General features: G+C 36.4%; 1 protein-coding gene across 4 annotated transcripts in view; it reads right to left on the bottom strand.

Annotated features, from left to right (window-relative positions):
- Window positions 1-491: 491 nt before the first annotated feature.
- The window catches only part of Ctdspl2 (CTD small phosphatase like 2), a 54,177-nt gene continuing 34,293 nt past the window's right edge, over window positions 492-20,375 (bottom strand). For 3 of the 4 annotated variants that reach the window (XM_028878729.2, XM_028878728.2, XM_037205171.1), the window contains exons 9-13: window positions 12,229-12,291; window positions 12,047-12,126; window positions 9,164-9,290; window positions 7,474-7,569; window positions 492-5,259 (exon numbers count right to left, since the gene is read on the bottom strand). In XM_028878729.2, coding sequence (XP_028734562.1) covers window positions 5,194-5,259; window positions 7,474-7,569; window positions 9,164-9,290; window positions 12,047-12,126; window positions 12,229-12,291 — 432 coding nt within the window. In that variant the 3' untranslated portion in view covers window positions 492-5,193. Of the gene's footprint in view, window positions 5,260-6,402; window positions 7,385-7,473; window positions 7,570-9,163; window positions 9,291-12,046; window positions 12,127-12,228; window positions 12,292-20,375 lie in introns of those variants that run through there. The other variant, XM_037205172.1, reaches the window with a different exon arrangement.

Below are 20,375 nucleotides of genomic sequence, written 5' to 3'. Positions count from 1 at the left end.
ACAGTATTTTGTAGACTACATTGTAGGCTGTACAAGGAAGTTTTTTTGGTTTTTTGAGACAGGGTTTCTCTGTGTAGCTTTGCGCCTTTCCTGGGACTCACTTGGTAGCCCAGGCTGGCCTTGAACTCACAGAGATCTGCCTGCCTCTGCCTTCCCAAGTGCTGGGATTAAAGGCGTGCGCCACCACTCCCCCACCCCCGGCTTTATATATTTTTTCTTTTTTTGGAAGTTTTGTATATATGTACAACCATGGTCATCCAAGAATGCCAGCACACTGCAGTGCTGTTTGAGTTTGCTCTTGGTTCCCAGCACTGTCTTCACCTTGTCTCTGTATCGGTTTGACCTCATCTACAACCCACTCTGATCTTACAGTGTGTCCTAAGGTCAGAATCAAAAAGAATGAGAAAACACTGACTACTTACAAAAGAAAAAGGAAGAATGCTCAAAATTCCATTGTTTCTGATGGCTGATAAAATGTCATCAAAGAAAAGTACTTCCATAAAAGTTTTATTTATCCCCACAACAACCCTGTGAGGTAGGGTGATCAGGGCATTTGAAGATGAGAAAACTAAATCTACATTACTTGTTCACGGCTATACTGCATAGTAAATAAGTAGAAATTAAATTGAGATTTTTAAATGTCCACGACTTCATATTGATTCATGTGGAAATAAGTAGAGAGAATATTAACTCCTCTCTACCTTAATACCAAAAGGACACTACCTTGAAAAATCCCATTTCAAAAGATGAAAGTAGCATTTCATTGCTCATTTCTACAAAGATTTATAAAATAAAAAAATAGTGAAATATTTTAGTTAATATATATAATGGTCTCATTCAGGGACATGTCCTTCAGCTATGTAAATGATCAGCTATTCAGAGTTCTATAAACACAAATTCTTTAAAAAGTATGAATGACAAAAATGATAATGAGCAGTAGCCTCAATCTTCATTATTCCTCCTCATATCTTGAATAAGTTCTGTGAAATATGGTCCCAGCTTTAAAAAAAAAAGAAAAGAAAAGAAAGAAAAAAAACAAAAACAAAAACAAAAACAAAAAAACCCTACCACAGAGAAAAAGCCTGGTGAACTTTTGTAACCTATTCTCAAACCGAACTATTTAGAACAGGAATATACCAAAGTTGTCTATTTGAATCACTGGGAGAACTTTAAAAACACACAACTCCCATCCATGTTCCGTGAGAAAGCTTCCCAGGGGGTAGGCTTTAAGAGTCTGTAGTTTACAAGTTCCTCAGAGTAATTCTGATCAACAGGCAGCTTTGGGAATCACTATGTATCTTAAAATAATAGTAGTAAACCATAAACTAGAATAAACTTGTTCTCTTAAATCCTTTTTAAAAGGATCTCAAAACATGTTTGTGGACTAAACTGATTTACAATCGAATTTCAGTTCAAGATAACAGAGAAACATTTTATGAAAATGTATCCTAGTAGTGTGACTTGGATTTCAATAATTTAAGTAGCATCAAATATAAGGTACTGAGTTTTGTGGTTCTAACTGAAAACTTTTTAAGGTATTTTATACAAATTCCTAGCAGGTTTTCAACTCAAGGGAAGACATGAAAAGCAATGCTATATTCAAATACATTTAGCACTGAAAAAAAAAAAAAAATCAAATACAGCCCAGAGAGGAATAAGAAATTGAATGAATGACAACCTAAGGCCTCTTGGCCTTACATTTTTGTTCCCAGTCCACTCTTCCCCTATAAGGGGAAATAAAATAAACATTCTTTCCTAGTTCTTGGCATAGTTATTCGGTGGGTAACTATTCTAAGTTAATTTAGACATACAAGATTTAAAGAGGTAACAAATAAATACCTAGGAAGACGAAGAAGTCAGGTCACAAAACCTTAACTAGCTAGTGATGTAGTGTATAACACCATCAGATCAGTACAAGGAAAGGAAGGTTTCTGTGTCCTTTATGTGACTGACACAAACGCGGAAGAGATCTGATCCTTATGAAGAATCTGTGCTTGCTGTAAGACTTGTAGGAATAATGAAACGCCTTCTTCACTGATGAGATGAAGTTTCTCTTACAGGCAAGTTGACAACACAATAAGAATGAACTCCGTTAGAAGGCTGAATGAAAGTAAAAGCTAGCAGAAAAAGTCATTGGCAAAAGGTAACTTAAAAAACAAAACAACAACAAAAAAAAAAACACTGTCAACCCTAAAAAAAAATTACCCCGAGAAATATATATATATGTATATATATAAAACAATGTACACATCCATATTACTGACAGTTACAAGAAAATAGCCATTTATAGAAGTCACACAATGCTTTCAACAAGTCCCAATACAATTTTGGGAAACAAATAAAGCCATTGGATAAATAAATATACATACTAGCAAATATAAAACAATTTCTGGTTACGAATTGTCATCAATTCTCTTTTAGGACCCAGAGAAAAATGGTAGTAAATCTGGTCAGGACTACATATATTACATGGGATTAAAAAATACAACCAATTAAAACATTCTCTAACAATGATACAAATATTTAAAAGAATGTCTTAAAAGTCAAACATTCATAACCGGAAATAGCACAATTTTAATAGGTCCTAAGAGTTGTAATGTGTACACAGGTAGCTTGCTGTGCCTCGTGGATCCATGGCCCCTGCATTTACTACAGTCATGTTTACTGTGTGCATTGACAGCTGGGCACGTCTCAATTCAAAAACTATACACCTCCCACTACCTAAATGGAAGTGTTCTACAGCTACCAACAAAGACATGACTGGAAGATAATCTACTGAGATGGGAAGGAGCTGGCTAAATTGTTTATTTGTAATTTACACTTTGTGTCAACAACTTTAGAATTACCCAAATAAAGCAATGGAAAAAATAATAATTAATTTGGTCTCGACTCTCAGGTCATATAAACTTTCCCACAACATATTTTGTCATTCTTACTCAGCTGACTTAAAGGAGCTCTCCTTGAATGCGCCTGCTTTATTATCATTTAAGTGCCAACAGGCACAATGGTATAAGTGTTTACATTTCCCCTTAAAGATGTGGGAAGGACTTTGAGACTGTATTCATTTAATCAGGAAAACTTTCAATAATTATGCATGTCAAAAATTTAGATCTTGTATAAGTTTGGGGTTTGCTATACTAGCATAAAAATGATGGGATCAGGAAGAAATTAACTAGGTTCACAATTTTGAGCAAGAGCATATGTAAAGGTAACGTATGTACATTTTATTTCAAGAAAGACATAAGACAAACAGCATAAAGATGCCCAGGTGCCCTAAAGATAAATACACTTCAAAGATTCTCATTAAAATGAATCTGTAGTATTGTTCTTGCAAGCAAAATACCCTTTGTAAAATAAAAAAAAATCAGTATTCTGAATTGCAAATGCTTTTGCTTTTTTTTTTTGCAGAAAATCTGCCATGATTATTTTTTTTTTAATGAATAAGGATTTTCCACAAAACAGGCTTGCTCTACATGCTAGGTTTTTAAACAGTTCAGTGACACATATGCTAACTACATACACAACAGATAATATAGTAAGAAAACACTCAACCTGATGAAAAGTTAAAATCTTCATTAATACACTGAAAACTGACAACTCATGCCTTTAAAATCAAAAATACAAAAATTAAATGTTTTCCTAAAAAGATTTCCTTATTTTAAGGATTCATTTGAAAATGAAGCTGCATGTAATTTGTACAGTAAGTTGTACAAGTAAACAGGTAATATACATAAAAAATTAACTGACATACTCCTCAATTATCAGTTGTCCACCTTTAATTTCCAATACTGTACTTTCTTAACAAGCATACAAAATATCAAACTTCTCTTTAGAAAAAGTGCCGTTCTTTGACATCCTTTACACAAAAACAGTCTGAGCCTGCGGCATGTTAATGCAGTTGAGAGGCAAAGCATACTAACTCTTACAAATTCTACCTTCCATAAAAAGCCCCCTGAAAAGGAGATTACACGCCACTATAAAAATATCAACCTCTTGTGGTAGCTGCATTAGAGAACCAAGGCGTGACGACTATTTTCATATAGCATAGAAAACCACTATGAGCATATTAACTGCACTGGTGGCCGGGAGTGTACTGTGCCACAGGATTATGCATAGCTACTGTTAGGTACCAAGACTGTTACACAGAGTTTTAAACTGATTGTAACCGAGAGCATAACAGAGGTACTAACCAGCCCATGCCAAGTAAATACTGAGTCACTGTGCTGAATACTTCATTCCTGGAGAAAACCAAAGGCAGCAGTAACTGAATCAAGCCCAACAGGAGACTGAACTCGTTCTCCTCAAAGGTTAGTGAGCACAGTGAAGTCTGAGGTATACCTTTATCCACTGAATGTGTGCCATTTCAAGATCTTACCATCTGGAATACATGTCATCACAATGGTTCAAATCGTTTGAATATTAGTCATTCATATATTCTTACCTACCCAGTCTCTTGATTTTTGAAGATTTCACCTACAGTAGAATATTACAGAACAAAATATAAATGCATGTTTTTTTTTTAAATGAAACTTACATGGACTAAAAGTAGAGAATATTTTTAAACAAATATACAATATGCAGGCAGACAAAGCAGGAAAACGGCCATTCAAATGTATATTTAAAAAAAAACAAACTAAAAATTGACTATTTCCAGAAAACTATGAAGCGCCTCAACTAAAAGGAATGCATTATGAGATTCTAATCTAATACAGGTCAGAAATGTAAAAAGGTTATAAACCTTAACAGGAAAAATAAAACAACTTTTTACTGGCCATTCCTGTTGAAATGAGAATAGTAACAGAAGAGTGGCTACAAACCCACTGAGAGCACCGAACAGAGAGAAGTGAGAGTCCACTTTCACCTCTGTTGTTATCATAAAATCCTGTGTATACAGGGCAAACTGCTGGTGGCAGACACAGAATTCTTGATCAACTGCAGATGTCCTGTACAGAAAAAGTTTCACTGGAGTTGTACTAGTTCTACAGACGCCTCTGTTCTAGCCTACCCGCTGTATGTGTTCAATCTGAGATAGTCTCTTTCTGTAACCCTTGATTATTATTGGGCACCAAAGATAAGAAAAGCAAGACGGGGTACAAAAATGCAAAATTTCAACAGTAATGGCAATGTTTTTGTCTTAGTCCAAAGGGTCCTGCATTCTCTCTCCCCCCTCAGTGATCTGACAAGTCTCTGAACTTAATCTGGGGGCAGCAAATCATGCAAGCGAAATCTGTCTCTGATGTGAGGTCGGACATCTTCATTCTGTGTGGAGAAAAGATTATTTTTGAAAAGTCACATGATTTCTAAGGTATGGTCCTATATAACACTATGAACACTCTTTACAGAGGAAGCGGACTACTACTTTACTTCATGACACATTATTTTGCTTGGCAAATACAGTCAGCTTCTATAACCAATCTACAGGCTCACATCTGTACTGGCAGACTTTTTTTCTTTACCATTAATCTCTAAACAATACAGAGCAAACAATTTGCTTAGCATTTACATTGTACTAGCTATTACCAAGTACTTTAGAGGTAATTTTAAGCATTTGGGAGGGTACGTGAAGGTTCTATGCAAACACCACACTAAACTCTCTAAGGGACTTGAGTACTTATAGAATCATGGGGGATCCAGGATCCAATCTAGAAGGGTTATGGAGGGGTGACTAGGTATTAGAATACAATATAAAATAAACACAGAATTAAATTTAGACTTAAGCTTTTTTCATTGGGGGTGTGTGTAAAAAACAGTTAAGAAGCTAAACCAATGGGTAAGCAAAAGGGTTACACCACTAAATTCTACATTCTACAATTGATTGACTTATGGATAAAAAAACCAATTCCTAGAATAAAGGTTTAGTGACAAAGTATTACTTCTAAATGTGAATTATGACAGTAAAATGCATCAGCTTAGAGTAACTGTAAACAAACGGGGAAGCTATGAAATAGTGATAACAAAGCACTCAGTCTATAAACTTTGAAATACTGATAGGCCTTATTTTAAGAATTTCTAATACAATTCAAAACTGCTCATGGAAAACAATAGTTGGCAGTAAGGATCAGGTTTAGAACCTACAGTGAGGCTACAGAATCACTGAATTTATTCTGAGTCCTCTACCTTCGCCCAAGGGAGGAATATTATTTATTCTTTGAGCACCCCAGCCTCCAGCCCAGAATTTAAAAGCCAAAGGAGAAGGAGGCCTTTTCTGAATCCTTGCTATCTCCAGTGCTTCTGGCTTCTCTGTTATTTTCCTCATAAATCACTTAAAGAAGGAAAGCCTTGATGTCTACAGCTGGGCTAACATGACCTGCTGGGCATGGTAGCACTCAAGAGGCAGGCAGATCTCTAAAAGTTGGGAGGCCAGCCTGATACATATATAGTCCCTGAACATAGCTAGTTCCAGGCCAGTCAAGTCTCTGAGTGAGACCTTGTCTCAAACAACAACAACAACAACAAACTGATCTTGACCACTTTAGTCCATTTCATTTTACTAGCTACTGATAAACTTCCCTTGAAGACCAGCTGAATCATGGGAAGCTTGGTGCCCTGAGGCAGAACCTTGGCAGTTCCAGCTGATAACACACTTACTTCTCTGCTTCCAATCAGAACTACTCATGAGTATCTCAAATCATGTGTTCACCAGGAACTCCCAGGTCACTAGCCTATTCTCCAATGTGATCTTTTTGTCTCCCCCAACCACACTCACAGCTGAGCTCTTCCACATTGGGGAAATATTGAGCAGAGTTTTTAGCTCTCATGTTCCAGGTCACTCTTAACACCAAGCAAAAAAAAGGCTAGGGGAAGTTTGTAAAAGGTTTGGGCTCCCTGAGGCTAACTGAGCCCGTGTCTGCACCTCACAATGGAAGGTCAAGATCACTCTCATGTTTCCAACAAGAGCCCTGCAGGTCCTCTGACTGCTTACTTTTGTACATTTCACGACAGGATTACAAGTGTTTGTAGACACTTTATCTTTTCAATATGCAAACAGAAATAAACTGTAGAGAAAACATTTTTTTTGGATAAGAGTTTCATTTAGTCCCAGGCTGACCTCAAGCTCACATGTAGGTAAGAATCACCTTTATTCCTGACCTTCCTGCCTCCATGGTCTCAGTGCTGGGATCAACTGACCATCCTTGTGCACCACACTCAGAAACTTCTGTTTCAACAGAAGAGTGACTTGGTCCAATTTCTACTGCATATTAAGTTTTATTAAAAACAACAAAACCAACCACAGTCTTTTTCAACTTTTGCCACAATCTTCTACCAATTAACTTATTATTACTATTATTTGTTGCTGTTCTTTTTTTAGGGAGGATCTCTCTCTCTATGTAACCTAGACTGACCTCAATCTGATGATTCTCTCTCATTAGTCTTCCAACGTTAACTTTAAAAGCCAAAACAGAGAGATTTGTTCAATATAGTTTAGTTAACAAAACAAAATAAATAAATAAATAAAATGTATGATATACTTACCAGTTCTACAAGCTTCTCCAGAAATGGAATCAATTTTAGGAGTTCATTGTCATTTTTATCCATAAACCAACTTTCTATAGGGATTCCATTAGAAAGCTAAAACAATAAATATGTAATTAAGTTCTCTTTAATTATATTAGCCTGCTTTGGAAAACTTAAGAAAACAGACTTAAGTAGCTATGGGTATAAAAGTTCCTTTGGAAAGAAATGCTGCTGCTAGGGTCTCACTGACAACTCAACAATGCAAGGGAGTTTAATGAATAAACTGAAGCTTACTTAACTGATTGCTCAGTGTCATTTACTTCCTCAGTGAGTACAAAGGTAAACAATAAAAAGGTTCACTAAAGCAAACGCTACAAGATTCATTCAAGAAAGTTACTAGCACAATGCTAGTCACTGTGGAGTAAAGAGTACCACCAATCTAAGCACTCTCGGAGAGCATGTGTGCATACTTTTACAAAAGGACCACGACCATCTACTCATTGTTTTGTTTCTGTTTTCTTTTGGTCTCTCCTTGGTTTTTTTTTTTTTTTTTTTTTTTTTTTTTTTTTTTTTGAAACAGGGTCTCACTCTGTAGTCACTGTTCTATTCTTTCAAAATGAGGTCTTGAGCTCGGTGGTGGTGGTGGTGGTGGTGGTGGTGGTGGTGGTGGTGGTGGTGGTGGTGGTGGTGGTGGTGGTGGTGGTGCACACCTTTAATCCCAGTACTTGGGAGGTGAGGCAAGTGAGTCTCTGTGAGTTTGAGGCCAGCCTGGTCTACAGAGCGAGTTCTAGGACAGCCAGGGGCTACACAGAGAAACCCTGTTGCTCTGTTGTCCAGGCAGGCCTTAACACCTGCGCTTAGGCAATACTCCTACCCCAGTCCAACCATTTTTTTATGCTATCGACGCATGAGTGCAAGTAGAAGTACAAATATAGGGTGGGGAAAAGCATTAATTTTAACAAAGTAAATACTAGGCCAGGCATGGTGGCCTTTAATCCCAGTACTCAGGAAGCAAAAGCAGGCTGATCTCAAGTTCAAAGATGGCCTGAACTACATAGAGAGACCCTGTCTCCAAACAAACAAACAAACAAACAAACAAACAAACAAACAGCACCCAGTGTGAGTCTTCCAGTAATTCAGCTGGTAGAACAGAGCTATAGAAATATTAGCAAAACAGAGAAAATGTTGCTGACACCACCTAAGAAGCCGGGCGGTGGTGGCACACACATTTAATCCCAGCACTCGGGAGGCAGAGGCAGGTGGATCTCTGTGAGTTGGAGGCCATCCTGAGCTACAGAGTGAATTCCAGGACAGGCACCAAAACTACACAGAGAAACCCTTTCTCGAAAAACCAAAACAAACAAAAAACAAAAACACCTACGAAAAACATTTCAAATTATTTAAGTCAACAGACTAGAATATTGCTAATTTTTGTTTTCAAACAGGTTTATGATTTAAAAAAAATATCAAAATGCTACTGAACCGTGTCCTGCCCTCTCATTCCATCTGCAGATTTACTACTTAGATTTTTCTTAATTTATGCTGTACTTCATGGAGAAGACAATTTCTCACAAGCACTTATCCACTGGACGTTCTAATGCTAAGAATGCAGTAAAAAGGAGAATGCTATTTAAATCCTGTCCTTCTTGGCAGCAGTTGTCTGCCTTGTCCTTGTCCAACTGAATTTCTTTAGGGATCTTCTTCCTACCTGATAGGCAAAGGCTTGCGGTGAGTTGTCAATTATTATAGTTTTGGAAAGATCTCTTCCAAGGATATTTAAGTCCTTTATATAGTTTCCTTGTACACAAACACAATGTTCTCGGAAAAGCCGGTGCCTAAACAAAAATAAAACAAATTTTAAAACAGGCACTGAAACATATTCATATACCATAAGCTTTCTAAGTATTCTTTTCTCTCGGGAAGCAAATTCAAATACAAATATTTGGCCTACGTTGTAGTATAGTTTCAATAAAAAGAATTCTTAGCAATTATTGAGACCTTTTTTAAAAACACCAAATATTATGATGGTTTAAACAACTTTGGTTTATACTATAATGTCATACATTAAAGAAGGGAATTCAAACTTTGAAGGTGTTTTCGTAATTTCATTACCCAGAAAAGCTCAGCTCAGATGCAGCATTTGGTTGTCATCGAGGTCCTGCTTTTTAACCAATTTTCCAGATGGTTGACTGAGGCACAAGTGACTTGCCCAAGGTCACAGTAAGTCTGTGGTTAGCCCGGTATTGGAACCCAGGATCCTCCTGGCTCCCAGTCCTTTGCTCTAACCAGTAGACCACACAGCCTCCCTATCCCTGTACATGCCAGAATAGAAAATATAAGAAGGTATGTTTTTGTATTGGAGGTAAAATAATTTTTTAGTTTTCTTAATAGTTTTTGAGAAAAGATGCTGCAGAGGCCAAAACATTCCATCACTTCAACTTTCCCCAAACACTTATTTGTGTGTGTGTGTGTGTGTGTGTGTGTGTGTGTGTGTGTGTAATATCGATTCAAAGAAAAGGGACTGAAAAAAATTCAGGTTCAAGTATTATAAATGTAAACTAATAACCAATCTTACAAACTAAATAGAAAATTCTGCCATTTAAAAGCTATTAAAAGATATATAATTCTTAGATACTATAATAATTATGCAATCTGAATTTACAATCCTCTATTACTAATAATTGATACAGGTTTTCTACCTTGAAATACATTCATGCTATATGCCTTAATAATTGAGTTTGTCATACTGTTTAATCTTCAAACAAATTTTCATGAGCAATATACTACTCGTGCCTGTACTTTTTGTTTCATAATTTCAAGAAAGGTGTATTTTCAACTGGGCATGGTGGGGGAGGCAGAGGCAGTTGAATCTCTGTGAGTTCTAGGACAGTCAAGGTTACACAGAGAAAACCTGTCTTGGAAAAAAAAAAAAGAGAGAAAAGAAAAAGAAATAAGGAGTATTTTCCACCCATACACTGTTACAGTTCAACAACATTTAGAAAGCACACACAAACTCATCTTAACACTCCAGTGCTGGTGGCAGCAACAGTGAGGGAGTTCACCTACCCAGTCACTAAGATAATTCTCTAGAGCACTTCAACAAATCCCAATCATTTACAGTTTTTTCCTCCTTATGTTTTTGAAAATCCAATTAGGCAGAACAAACTGAAATCCCCAAGTGTGTAGATTTTATAAATCTAGCTATTATAACACAATGTAACAGCATGACTGACTATTCCCCCAGGAAAATGAAAGCTGCAAGAGGGCCAGGACTGTGCTGCTTACAACTGTTGCTAGAATACTAAAAATAGTGAACAGAAGTCTTTTAACATGAATAGTCAAAGCAAAATCTAAATTTATATACTTTTATCAAAGTTAGGTACAGAGTGAGCATATTACAGTATGTGAATAGAAAATAACATTTATTATCTCTGTAGCTTATTTTTTCCTTTCAATTAAAAATAAAAATCACAGTTTAAGAAAACTATGTTAAGCAGACACTGGGGAAAACCTTTCAATATAATCGCAACTATCCAATATAGGTTCTTTTGAGTTTGTTTGTTGAGGCAGCATCTCACTGTATATAGCTCAAGCTGGCATGAAACTCAGAGATCTGCCCCTCTCTGTCTCACAAGCTCTGGAGTTAAAGTCTTGGGCCACAATATCTGGAAATAAAGTATTATCGGTAGTAAACTAGGTTTAAGATTTATAACTAAGAGTACGGGAGATAATACTCAAAGCAATATCCAGCTAAATAGCTGTTATAAGCTTCTTACACCCTTTCTCTATTCTTCATTGCTAAATCAGAATGGAGAAAGTATGAAAGTGTCTTTGTGTACAGAAATAATGGAACTGATTTTCAAAATCCCCCAAGGCATCCCTGCTAACCAGGAACACACGTCATCTGCTAATGTCATACACAAGGAACAGAGTCCATATCAGGATAACCTGAATGATGAAGGCAATTTTAATTTTCAGATAGATGCATGTAACGTTTTCTTTACATGGGAGGAGGTAAATCTATTCTTTTTTTTTTTTTTTTTTTTTTTTTTTTTTGTTTTTCGAGACAGGGTTTCTCTGTGTAGCTTTGCGCCTTTCCTGGAGCTCACTTGGTAGCCCAGGCTAGCCTCGAACTCACAGAGATCCGCCTGGCTCTGCCTCCCGAGTGCTGGGATTAAAGGCGTGCGCCACCACCGCCCGGCCGGTAAATCTATTCTTAAGGAATCTTTTCTACTCCATTTCTACTTATCTGTTCCACTACAAAGGCAATATAACAAGCATTATCTCAGAGACATATGGAAGTAAAACAAGCTACACCGCCACCCGCTTCACCCGAATCCCCAGAGAAATGAAGATTTAGTTGTAATAGTCAATAAATATATTTGACTTTGGGACCCTTTAAGGAATGTCTGTCTGAAGTCACATAATTAGGAACTCTTTAAGAGTTGTGGGACTTAAACTCATTTACCAGTCAACACAATAAATCTCTAGATAGCAGCCAACTGAAAATGGCCATTAAAATTAAATGAAGTCAAGGTAATTGCATAGATGAATGTGACAGACATTTCTACGATTTCTTAATTAAATTTACCTGACCAGTTGCTTTTTAGGGTCTAGTATGTTCAGTAACTTGTCTGCATACACCTTCTTAGAAGCAGTAAAAAGAATGATCTACAAATTCAGGGAAAAGAAGTAATCATTATACATGGTCTAATATGGGTACTATATTGAATAAAATAAAAATACATAGGTAATTAGTTTAAACACATTTACCTCATACATCTGAGACATTCGTTCAAGGAATTCCCTGAAGAATGGTCTTAATCTCACATAAACCTGAAGAAAGGCAAAGATAGTTTTCAGCAAATAAACATAATGTAAAAGTTCCTATTTTGAAGTAACAGAAATATTTACTAAATACCACTTAAACCAAAAATATTCCATGTACCAGAAGCACTTAAGATGGTCTTTTAGAGATAGTAATCACTGATGGTTTCATTTTTAAAGCAAATATATAGTAGTTCATTGAAACGTAATTTCAAAATCACTCCAACTAAAAACAGATTTCTCTCATTACAGATTCTGATCCACCAATCAGCTCCATCTTCCAAACAGGTAGCATCCATCCAATTATGCTGCAGGCTGTGAGTCCAGCTTTAAGCTGACCTGTCTCAATGACCTTCCTCAATAATTACTTAGAACTTCTTCTAAACAAATACCTGTTAAAAATACCTCTATTTGATTTTTATATTAATACAAGCAATAGTCAAGAAGGTGGTATCTGGATTGGTGAGTTTAAATACCTCCCCCTCCCTTTTTAAAAGAAACCAAACTTACCCTTCACATTTAATGATTCAGATATAACTGAGTTTGTAAGTGTACAAAGACAACAGTTCTCAAAGCTTACTGTTCAAGGACATATATATATATACATACACATACAGAGAGAGAGAGAGAGAGAGAGAGAGAGAGAGAGAGAGAGAGAGAGAGAGAGAGAGAGAGAGATGGGTTGAGACAGGGTTTCTGTGTAGTTTTGGCTGTCCCGGGAACTCACTTGTAGACCAGGCTGGCCTTGAACTCAGAGATCCACCTGTCTCTGCCTCTGCAGTGCTAGATTTAAAGGCATGCACCACCCAGGTATATATTCTTATCTCTATGTCCAGCTTCTTTCCTAACATTATTGCTCTTATAATATGTTGCATTATTCAGAAAAAGCACACAAATATAAGCTATAAGCAATCATTGAAATTACTTACAAAAGACTGTCCACTCCTCTTCTTATGTTCACTTGGTGACTAAATTTTATAAAAGTTTTTGTCCCCGTCCCCCCCCTCTCGAGACAGGGTTTCTCTGTGAAACAGTCCTGCCTGTCCTGGAACTCACTCTGTAGCCCAGGCTGGCCTCAAACTCACAAAGATTCGCCTGCCTCTGCCTCTGCTGGGATTAAAGGCGTATGCCAACACCGCCCGGCTTTATAAAAGTTTTATACTCCTCTGAAAGGTGACTACTGATTTCATATATTGTAAATATTTTTTATTAAGCTGAATTAAATAGATTGTGACTTTGTAACAAACCTGTGGTGACTACACACCTAATGCAGGCTTAGTGTTCAATTCTGCCATCTACATAAAAATGTTCCTGTGACAAAAATACCAGTTCTGGGAATGTTTTATGGTAAAACAGTGAAAGTATGTAACAAAAGAAAACAAAGAAAAGGACATTTTCCAATCACTTCCAGATTAGACTGAGACTATAGTTGCATTATGTACCCTACTGCTATTTCTATGTTTAAATACAACACACAACTTGTAGTTTGATATGCTTTCATGATGAAAGGTAGCACTAAGAACAGAAGAGTACATTGCTAGTGTTTTCTTAACCTGAGAATACAAAGGGTAAGAAGAGTTGCCTGTCAAAGTTCCTATTTGCAGAACACACAGATACACTATTTTATCAGAAAGGTGTCACAGAAAGATTCAACGACAGATAACATAGTAGTTAATGGTGGGAAAAAAATAGTAGTCAGGTCTGTAATAAGGCTACATAGAGCTATACCGTGTGATACAAAGGCATACAACCATAAATACAAACAGTCGAGATGAGGTACAAGCTCAACAGAGTCTATGTCACTGCGATCTATTAGACATCAACAGACATATATATATAAATCTGCAAGCCATAAGTTTTGTTCTAAAAGAAATAATAAAAGTTATGTATAATATAGTCTCTTTTTTGTTCATCTATTTACTGGGGCAAGGTATGTTTGCGGTGTGTATATGGCATCAGTTAGAGGACAACTTTTGAAAATCCATTTTCTTCTCATCATATGGGACCCAGGGAGCAAACTCAGGTTGTCAGGCTTCGTGGCAAGTCGTTACCTGTGGAGCCATTTCATTGGTCCCAAAATTTTAATTCTTGACATTAACATTATTTAACTATATTAGGTCACAAAGACAGACACAAGCATGCCCCTAATCCTTCAAAAACTATTCCACAAATAACAATTAGCTCCATTTTCCTTCTCCAAACTTCAGTCTTATACAGGATTCTATTCTAAAGTACCCATCCCTAATTTTCTACCAACTATTCTTCTTCAAACTCACAACTTTTTGCTCTGTTGAGATGGGGTCTTACTCTGCAGTCCAGAGTACTCTGGAACTTACTATGTAGCCAGGATGACTTAGGTACTAAGGTGATCCCTCCCTGCCCCAGCCTTCCCAATACTGACATTACAGGTGTGTGCAACCATGCCCAACCAAATTTAACTCTTAACTGTGTAAACTCTCAAAGACCAAAAGACTGATTTCACTCTAGTTTTAACATATGTTCTTCCAAACTTATAGCAATGCCATTTGGGTTAAATTTGTTTTAAATAAACCAAATATATTTTGAAAATTATGTAAGTTTAAAAATAATGCCTAATTATAGCAATAAATGATTATTATCTGCAAGACTAACAATCACTCAAAAGTGGAGATATGTGAATAAGTACATTTTGCCAAATTTTTAAAAATTAAAAATATTATAATCTGTTGGGCAGCAGTGGTATATACCTTTAATCCCAGCACTAGGGAGGCAGAGGCAGGCAGACCTCTCTGAGTTCAAGGCTAGCCTGGTCTACAGAGCTAGTTCCAGAAGGACAGCCAGGGTACACGAAGAAACCCTGTCTCAGGGGGAGGAGACAACAAACAAAAGGACACCAAGAACAAAGCAGGCAGAGTGGCACTCCTTTAATCCCAGGGGTCCCTGTGAGCCTAGCCTGGTCTACTTAGTGAGCTCCAAGAGCTACATAGTGATACCCTGTTTCAGAAAAACAAAAAGAAAAAAAACAAGAACAATAACAACAAAAAATAGATTCTTAGAATCTATTAAGAACTGGTTTTACTAAAATTTAAATTTATATAGAAAAATATATAGTAAGAAACCAGTACACTACATTAACAATACAATACTACTACCTGACAACGAATAATATCTTATTTTCTGCATCCTCTTTGGCAGTATGTCAATGAAAACTCTTAACTGTATGTTTATGGTACTAACAAAACACAATAGACCACACTTACTAAAAGTCAATTACATAGAAAACTACTTATAAATTGATTATAAACACTGAACAGTTAAGTCTGGTTAAATTAAAATTTAACTTATTTCTATTAGTTTATCAAAACTTCACCTGTTATTTTAACAATCAAACCAAGAAACAAGCAAAATCCTACCTACAGCAATTTCAACTTGTCAGAGAGTAAGAGAAAATTACTAGTCAACATTTTTAGGAGAAATATTTTGCATGATTTACAAGCCCAGATTAACATTAAAAACTTTTTTTTCTTCTTTTTTTGCTGGGCGATGGTGGCACACACCATTAATCCCAGCACTTGGAAGGCAGAAATAGGCGGATCTCTCTGAGTTTGAGGCCAGCCTGGTCTACAGAGTGAAAGTTTCAGGACAGTCAGGTTTACTCAGAAAAATTCTGTCTTAAAAAAAAAAAACTTCAGCCGGGCGGTGGTGGTACGCCTTTAATCCCAGCACTCGGGAGGCAGAGGCAAGTGGATCTCTGTGAGTTCGAGGCCAGCCTGGGCTATAGAGTGAGTTCCAGGACAGGCTCCAAAGCTACACAGAGAAACCCTGTCTCAAAAAACCAAAAAAAAAAAAAAAAAAAAAAAAAAAAAAAAATCACTACTTTTTTAAAAGACAAACTTTGAACTTATTGATATACTATTACTATAATTTTTTTTAAAAAGTAAGTTTTGGGGTAGAAGTATAGTTCAAGGTTTACATGTGTGCTTGGCTTAGACAGGGCCCTGGGTTCTTTGGCTAGCACCAAAAGAAACACATAGTAGGTAGAACTCATTAGAGATAAATGCCTTTGACCCCACTACCCCAGAGGCTGAAGCAGATTTCATTGAGTTTAACACCAGTCTGAGCCACATAATGGAACTGTATTTAAAAACAAAAACAAAAACAAAAAACCACACCAATACACAAATATACATCAGAAAGAGAAAGCACACTAGATTTTCTCTAAACAAAAAGATAATCTGTGAGCACTACTTATTTAATACATAGAGGCAAGTGCAGTGATGCACGTCATGTCAATACGAGTGATCTTAGCCCTTGGGGAGCTGAAAGCAGAAAATACGATGCTGGAGTTTTTGAAGAATTAAATGCTAAATTACTGCGGGGGGAGGGGGGAGTCTTCCAATTAATAGATACACTGGCATACAAAGAGGCAATTTCCAATGTTATAAAGGTTAAATAATACAGGTAAAGCATTTGGTATCATGATTACTGCATTTAATGTGACAAAAACTGTTAACTATTACCTACCTCTTTATTTAAAAGTAACCAGTCACCAGTATTATCTTACAGGGTAGAACTGAGCAACCACTATTCTAAAGAGAAAGCCTTACAGCTACCACCTAGTCTCTTAAAAGAAAAATATTACTGACTCCACTAACATCTTCTTAGCATTAGTACCAAAACACAGAACAACGGTCACATCTTCTCCAAGGATAGAAAGGCTGCTCAAGTAGGAGCCATGGAGGCCTCAACTTCATAACCTATTAGGTTATTTAATCATTTGTTTCACCTAGCTGCAATATGAGGTAGAAATGGTATCTGTAGCAGAGTCAACTGGGGGATGAACAGAGAAGGACTAAAACATCAGAACCAGAATTTTCCCTATTAAAGAGAATTCAATCTGAAAAGGGGTTTAGAGTCCAAACAGGATAAACTGAAATTTAATGTATTCATGTACATTATTTTTAAGTTGTCAATGAAGCATATTTATGATGAGAAAAATGGCCATTTATTTGTACATAAATTTAGGTAAATAAGTACATACATAAAACTGTTAATGACATATATTAAAAGAAACTGCAATTACTTTGAGAGCAAAAAAGAAAGTAGCCATTTAAATAACAAAATATTGCCTTTAAAAACCACTCTAGCATACACCAGAATGGTAGCCCATGCCTTTGATCCCAGCATTCAGGAGGCAGAGGCAGGCAGATCTCTGTGCTATTAAGGCCACCTGGTCAACAGAGCGAGTTCTAGGCCAGTCAGGGCCTCATAGTGAGACTTTGCCTCCAGTGGTAGTAGTAGTAACAATAATAAAAACAATAAAAACAGCAATAATAAATCATTCTAGCAAACAATCAGGAAGGTGAAGGATTGTGAGTTCTAGGCCAGCCTGGGCTACACAGTGAGACCCTATCTCAAAAATAGAGTTAAATAAAATCACTCTCAACAATCATTCTAAAGATAATGAACCCTCCAGTTTAGTGCACGTTGTAATCAACTCTCATCTCTTCTATGTTTAAAATATTTTCAGGAACTTTCTGGTGTAGAGTCCATCTATTCTTCCCCAGCAATACATAGCCCAAGCAAGCCTCAAACTCACTCTCTCTCTGCTTCAGCCTTATGAGCTGTGATGACAGGCATGCATCACCTGTCAGGCTGTATAATCTGCTTTTTTAAATAAATTATTCCTATTTGAGATACTTTAAGAATTCCCCGTAAAATATATTTTCTAATTTTTGATAAGGAGAAAAGTATAAGTTTAACTTATATCATTTTTGAATCTAGAAAGTAATAATTACAATGAAAACATAGTGTCCATGATTACTTACTAAGAAGGATGGGAAAATTACTTTAAAATTATTCTAAAGTGTTATTTTTAACACTTTCTACAAGTAAGTTACTATCCAAATACTGTTTTCTCCTAGCTAAAAGTGACATCAGTACTAAATATTCATAACCCCAAATACTATATACAAGGCATAATTATGTACAAACATACATATTTATATACAACAAAAATAAGTTTATAAAACTAAGCAACAAAATGCCTCTTTAATTATAAAGTCAGAATTTGCAAAAGAGAAAATGTAATCAGGTATTTTTACAATAGAATTCTTCACTTAAATATTTTTCTTCTTCATGAAGCAAAATAAAGCTGGTTTTTCTAGGAAGAGCTGGAAGCCATGACACTTCTAATTCTCCTTTTGTGGTATGAAAAATACCCTGAACTATATGATTCAAGAAAACAAAGTAGGAAGAGGCTGAGCTTTGCTATCCAGGCTCTCTACTGGCCTCTTCCCCACAACTTTCTCCATAAAAGCAACCTCGACCAATAAAAGAAAGCATCCTTTACAAGTAGCTCCCTACAGCATCCTAGCTCCTTGAGTGCTTACCATAGTCTGATTTCTGGACAGCTGACCCAAAGTTTGTTGATTTTACTGATCCTCAGAAAGCCACTGACTGGCTAAAGTCTTAATGGTGAATACAGTCAAAAAATCAGATGCCCCTGCCTTACTGTACAGAATGAGGAGATGGACAACACAGTTGCGTTTGGTGCACTGTGGTGAGACATATGAGGTATCTTCTTTGTCTTCAATCAGCCACATTTGGGCTGAGTAGCTCTATTACATCTTCAAAAATCTGAGCTCCAGTTCTTGATGGAGACAGAGGAAGGTCATTGAGGAGGTGTTTCAGCTCAAGAGCTAAGTGAAAAATGTCTTTTGATTCAGTTCTGCTTGTGGATAGCAGTCATCTTCTGGATGGAAGAGGGAGTGAGATGACCTAGAGTCTTGAATTGGTGGATCTGCAGGAACAGAAACTAAATACAGTGGAGACCTCTTAACTGAGTAACACCATGAGATGGATTTGCTGACAATGTGTCAATATTAAACTAACTACAAGTTTAAACGTGCATTGGGAGTGATCATGCACCTCTTTTTCCAAATGAAATGCATTTGTACCATTTTATGAATAAATCTTTTTAATCATTATGCGACAATTTCTAGGAAAAATGTGTATTAAAAAGTGCAGCAATTCAAATACTCTGTACCTCCTGTGAGTCTAATACCTCACTGTCAAGTCAGCTCTTTTCATATTTCCATATACACAACCCAGTCTGTCCACTTCATCTAGCATCAGGAGGAACATGTCAGCTTTAATTTGAGATGGAGCTTTTGTTTATCCCTCTAAGAAATGGAATATTAAATTTAGACTTGAATGATTTATCTGCCTCAAAATTCTAAGGCTGGTATTATCTGAACTTATTCCCATTTACCAAAATAAGAAGAGTATAAGTCATGAAGTATGGCAATCTAAGTATAATCATAGTTACTACCTGAAACTTCCCTCAACCTTAAAAAAGCCCATTACCAGGTCACTATGAATCTAAATTCTCTATATAAAAGCACAAATTCTGATGAACATTTACTTACTTCTACTAGGATTTTAAGTGTATAAATTTATAGTATATCCTCCCAAAATTATTATGTTAGCAAATTAAGATCTGTTAGCCAAATACAACCTACCACTTACTTTTTAAAATATTAACTTTTACTGCAAGACAACCATATTTTTTGTCTATTTTTTGAGACAGGGTCTTACTATATAGCCCACTCTAGCCAGGAATTTGTAATATATATAGCCCAGGCTGGTCTCAAACCAATGATCTTCCTCCTTCCAGAGCCTCCCCTGTCCTGGGATTACAAAGTGCTGAATTACAGGTATATGCCACCACTTCTGCCCAACTCTTTTTCATGGATGGTTTGTTGCAGCAAGAGCTATAAAATCGAAAACTCCTGACTTAGATAATTTTTTTGTTTTTTGTTTTGTTCTTCAAGACAGGGTTTCTTTGTGTAGCCCTGGCTGTCCTGGAACCTGCTTTGTAGACCAGGCTGGCCTCGAACAAACAGAGATCTGCCTGCCTTGGCCTCCCAAGTGCTGGGATTAAAGGAGTGCGCTACTACCTCCCGGCTTTGATATTTTTAATGATATTTAACAGAATTTATACTTGAAACTGTTTTGAAATGAAAAATATAAAAAATAGAATTGAAATTAGATAAAGATGAACTAACAAACTGAACACAAACCAAAAATAAATTCAGGATACTTTATCTCGC

This window comes from Peromyscus leucopus, chromosome 4, assembly GCF_004664715.2.
Source record: "Peromyscus leucopus breed LL Stock chromosome 4, UCI_PerLeu_2.1, whole genome shotgun sequence".
In the NCBI taxonomy this organism is placed as follows: Eukaryota; Metazoa; Chordata; class Mammalia; order Rodentia; family Cricetidae; genus Peromyscus; species Peromyscus leucopus.
Note: the sequence above shows the minus strand (reverse complement) of the source record. Positions and strands in the feature narration are given on the sequence as shown.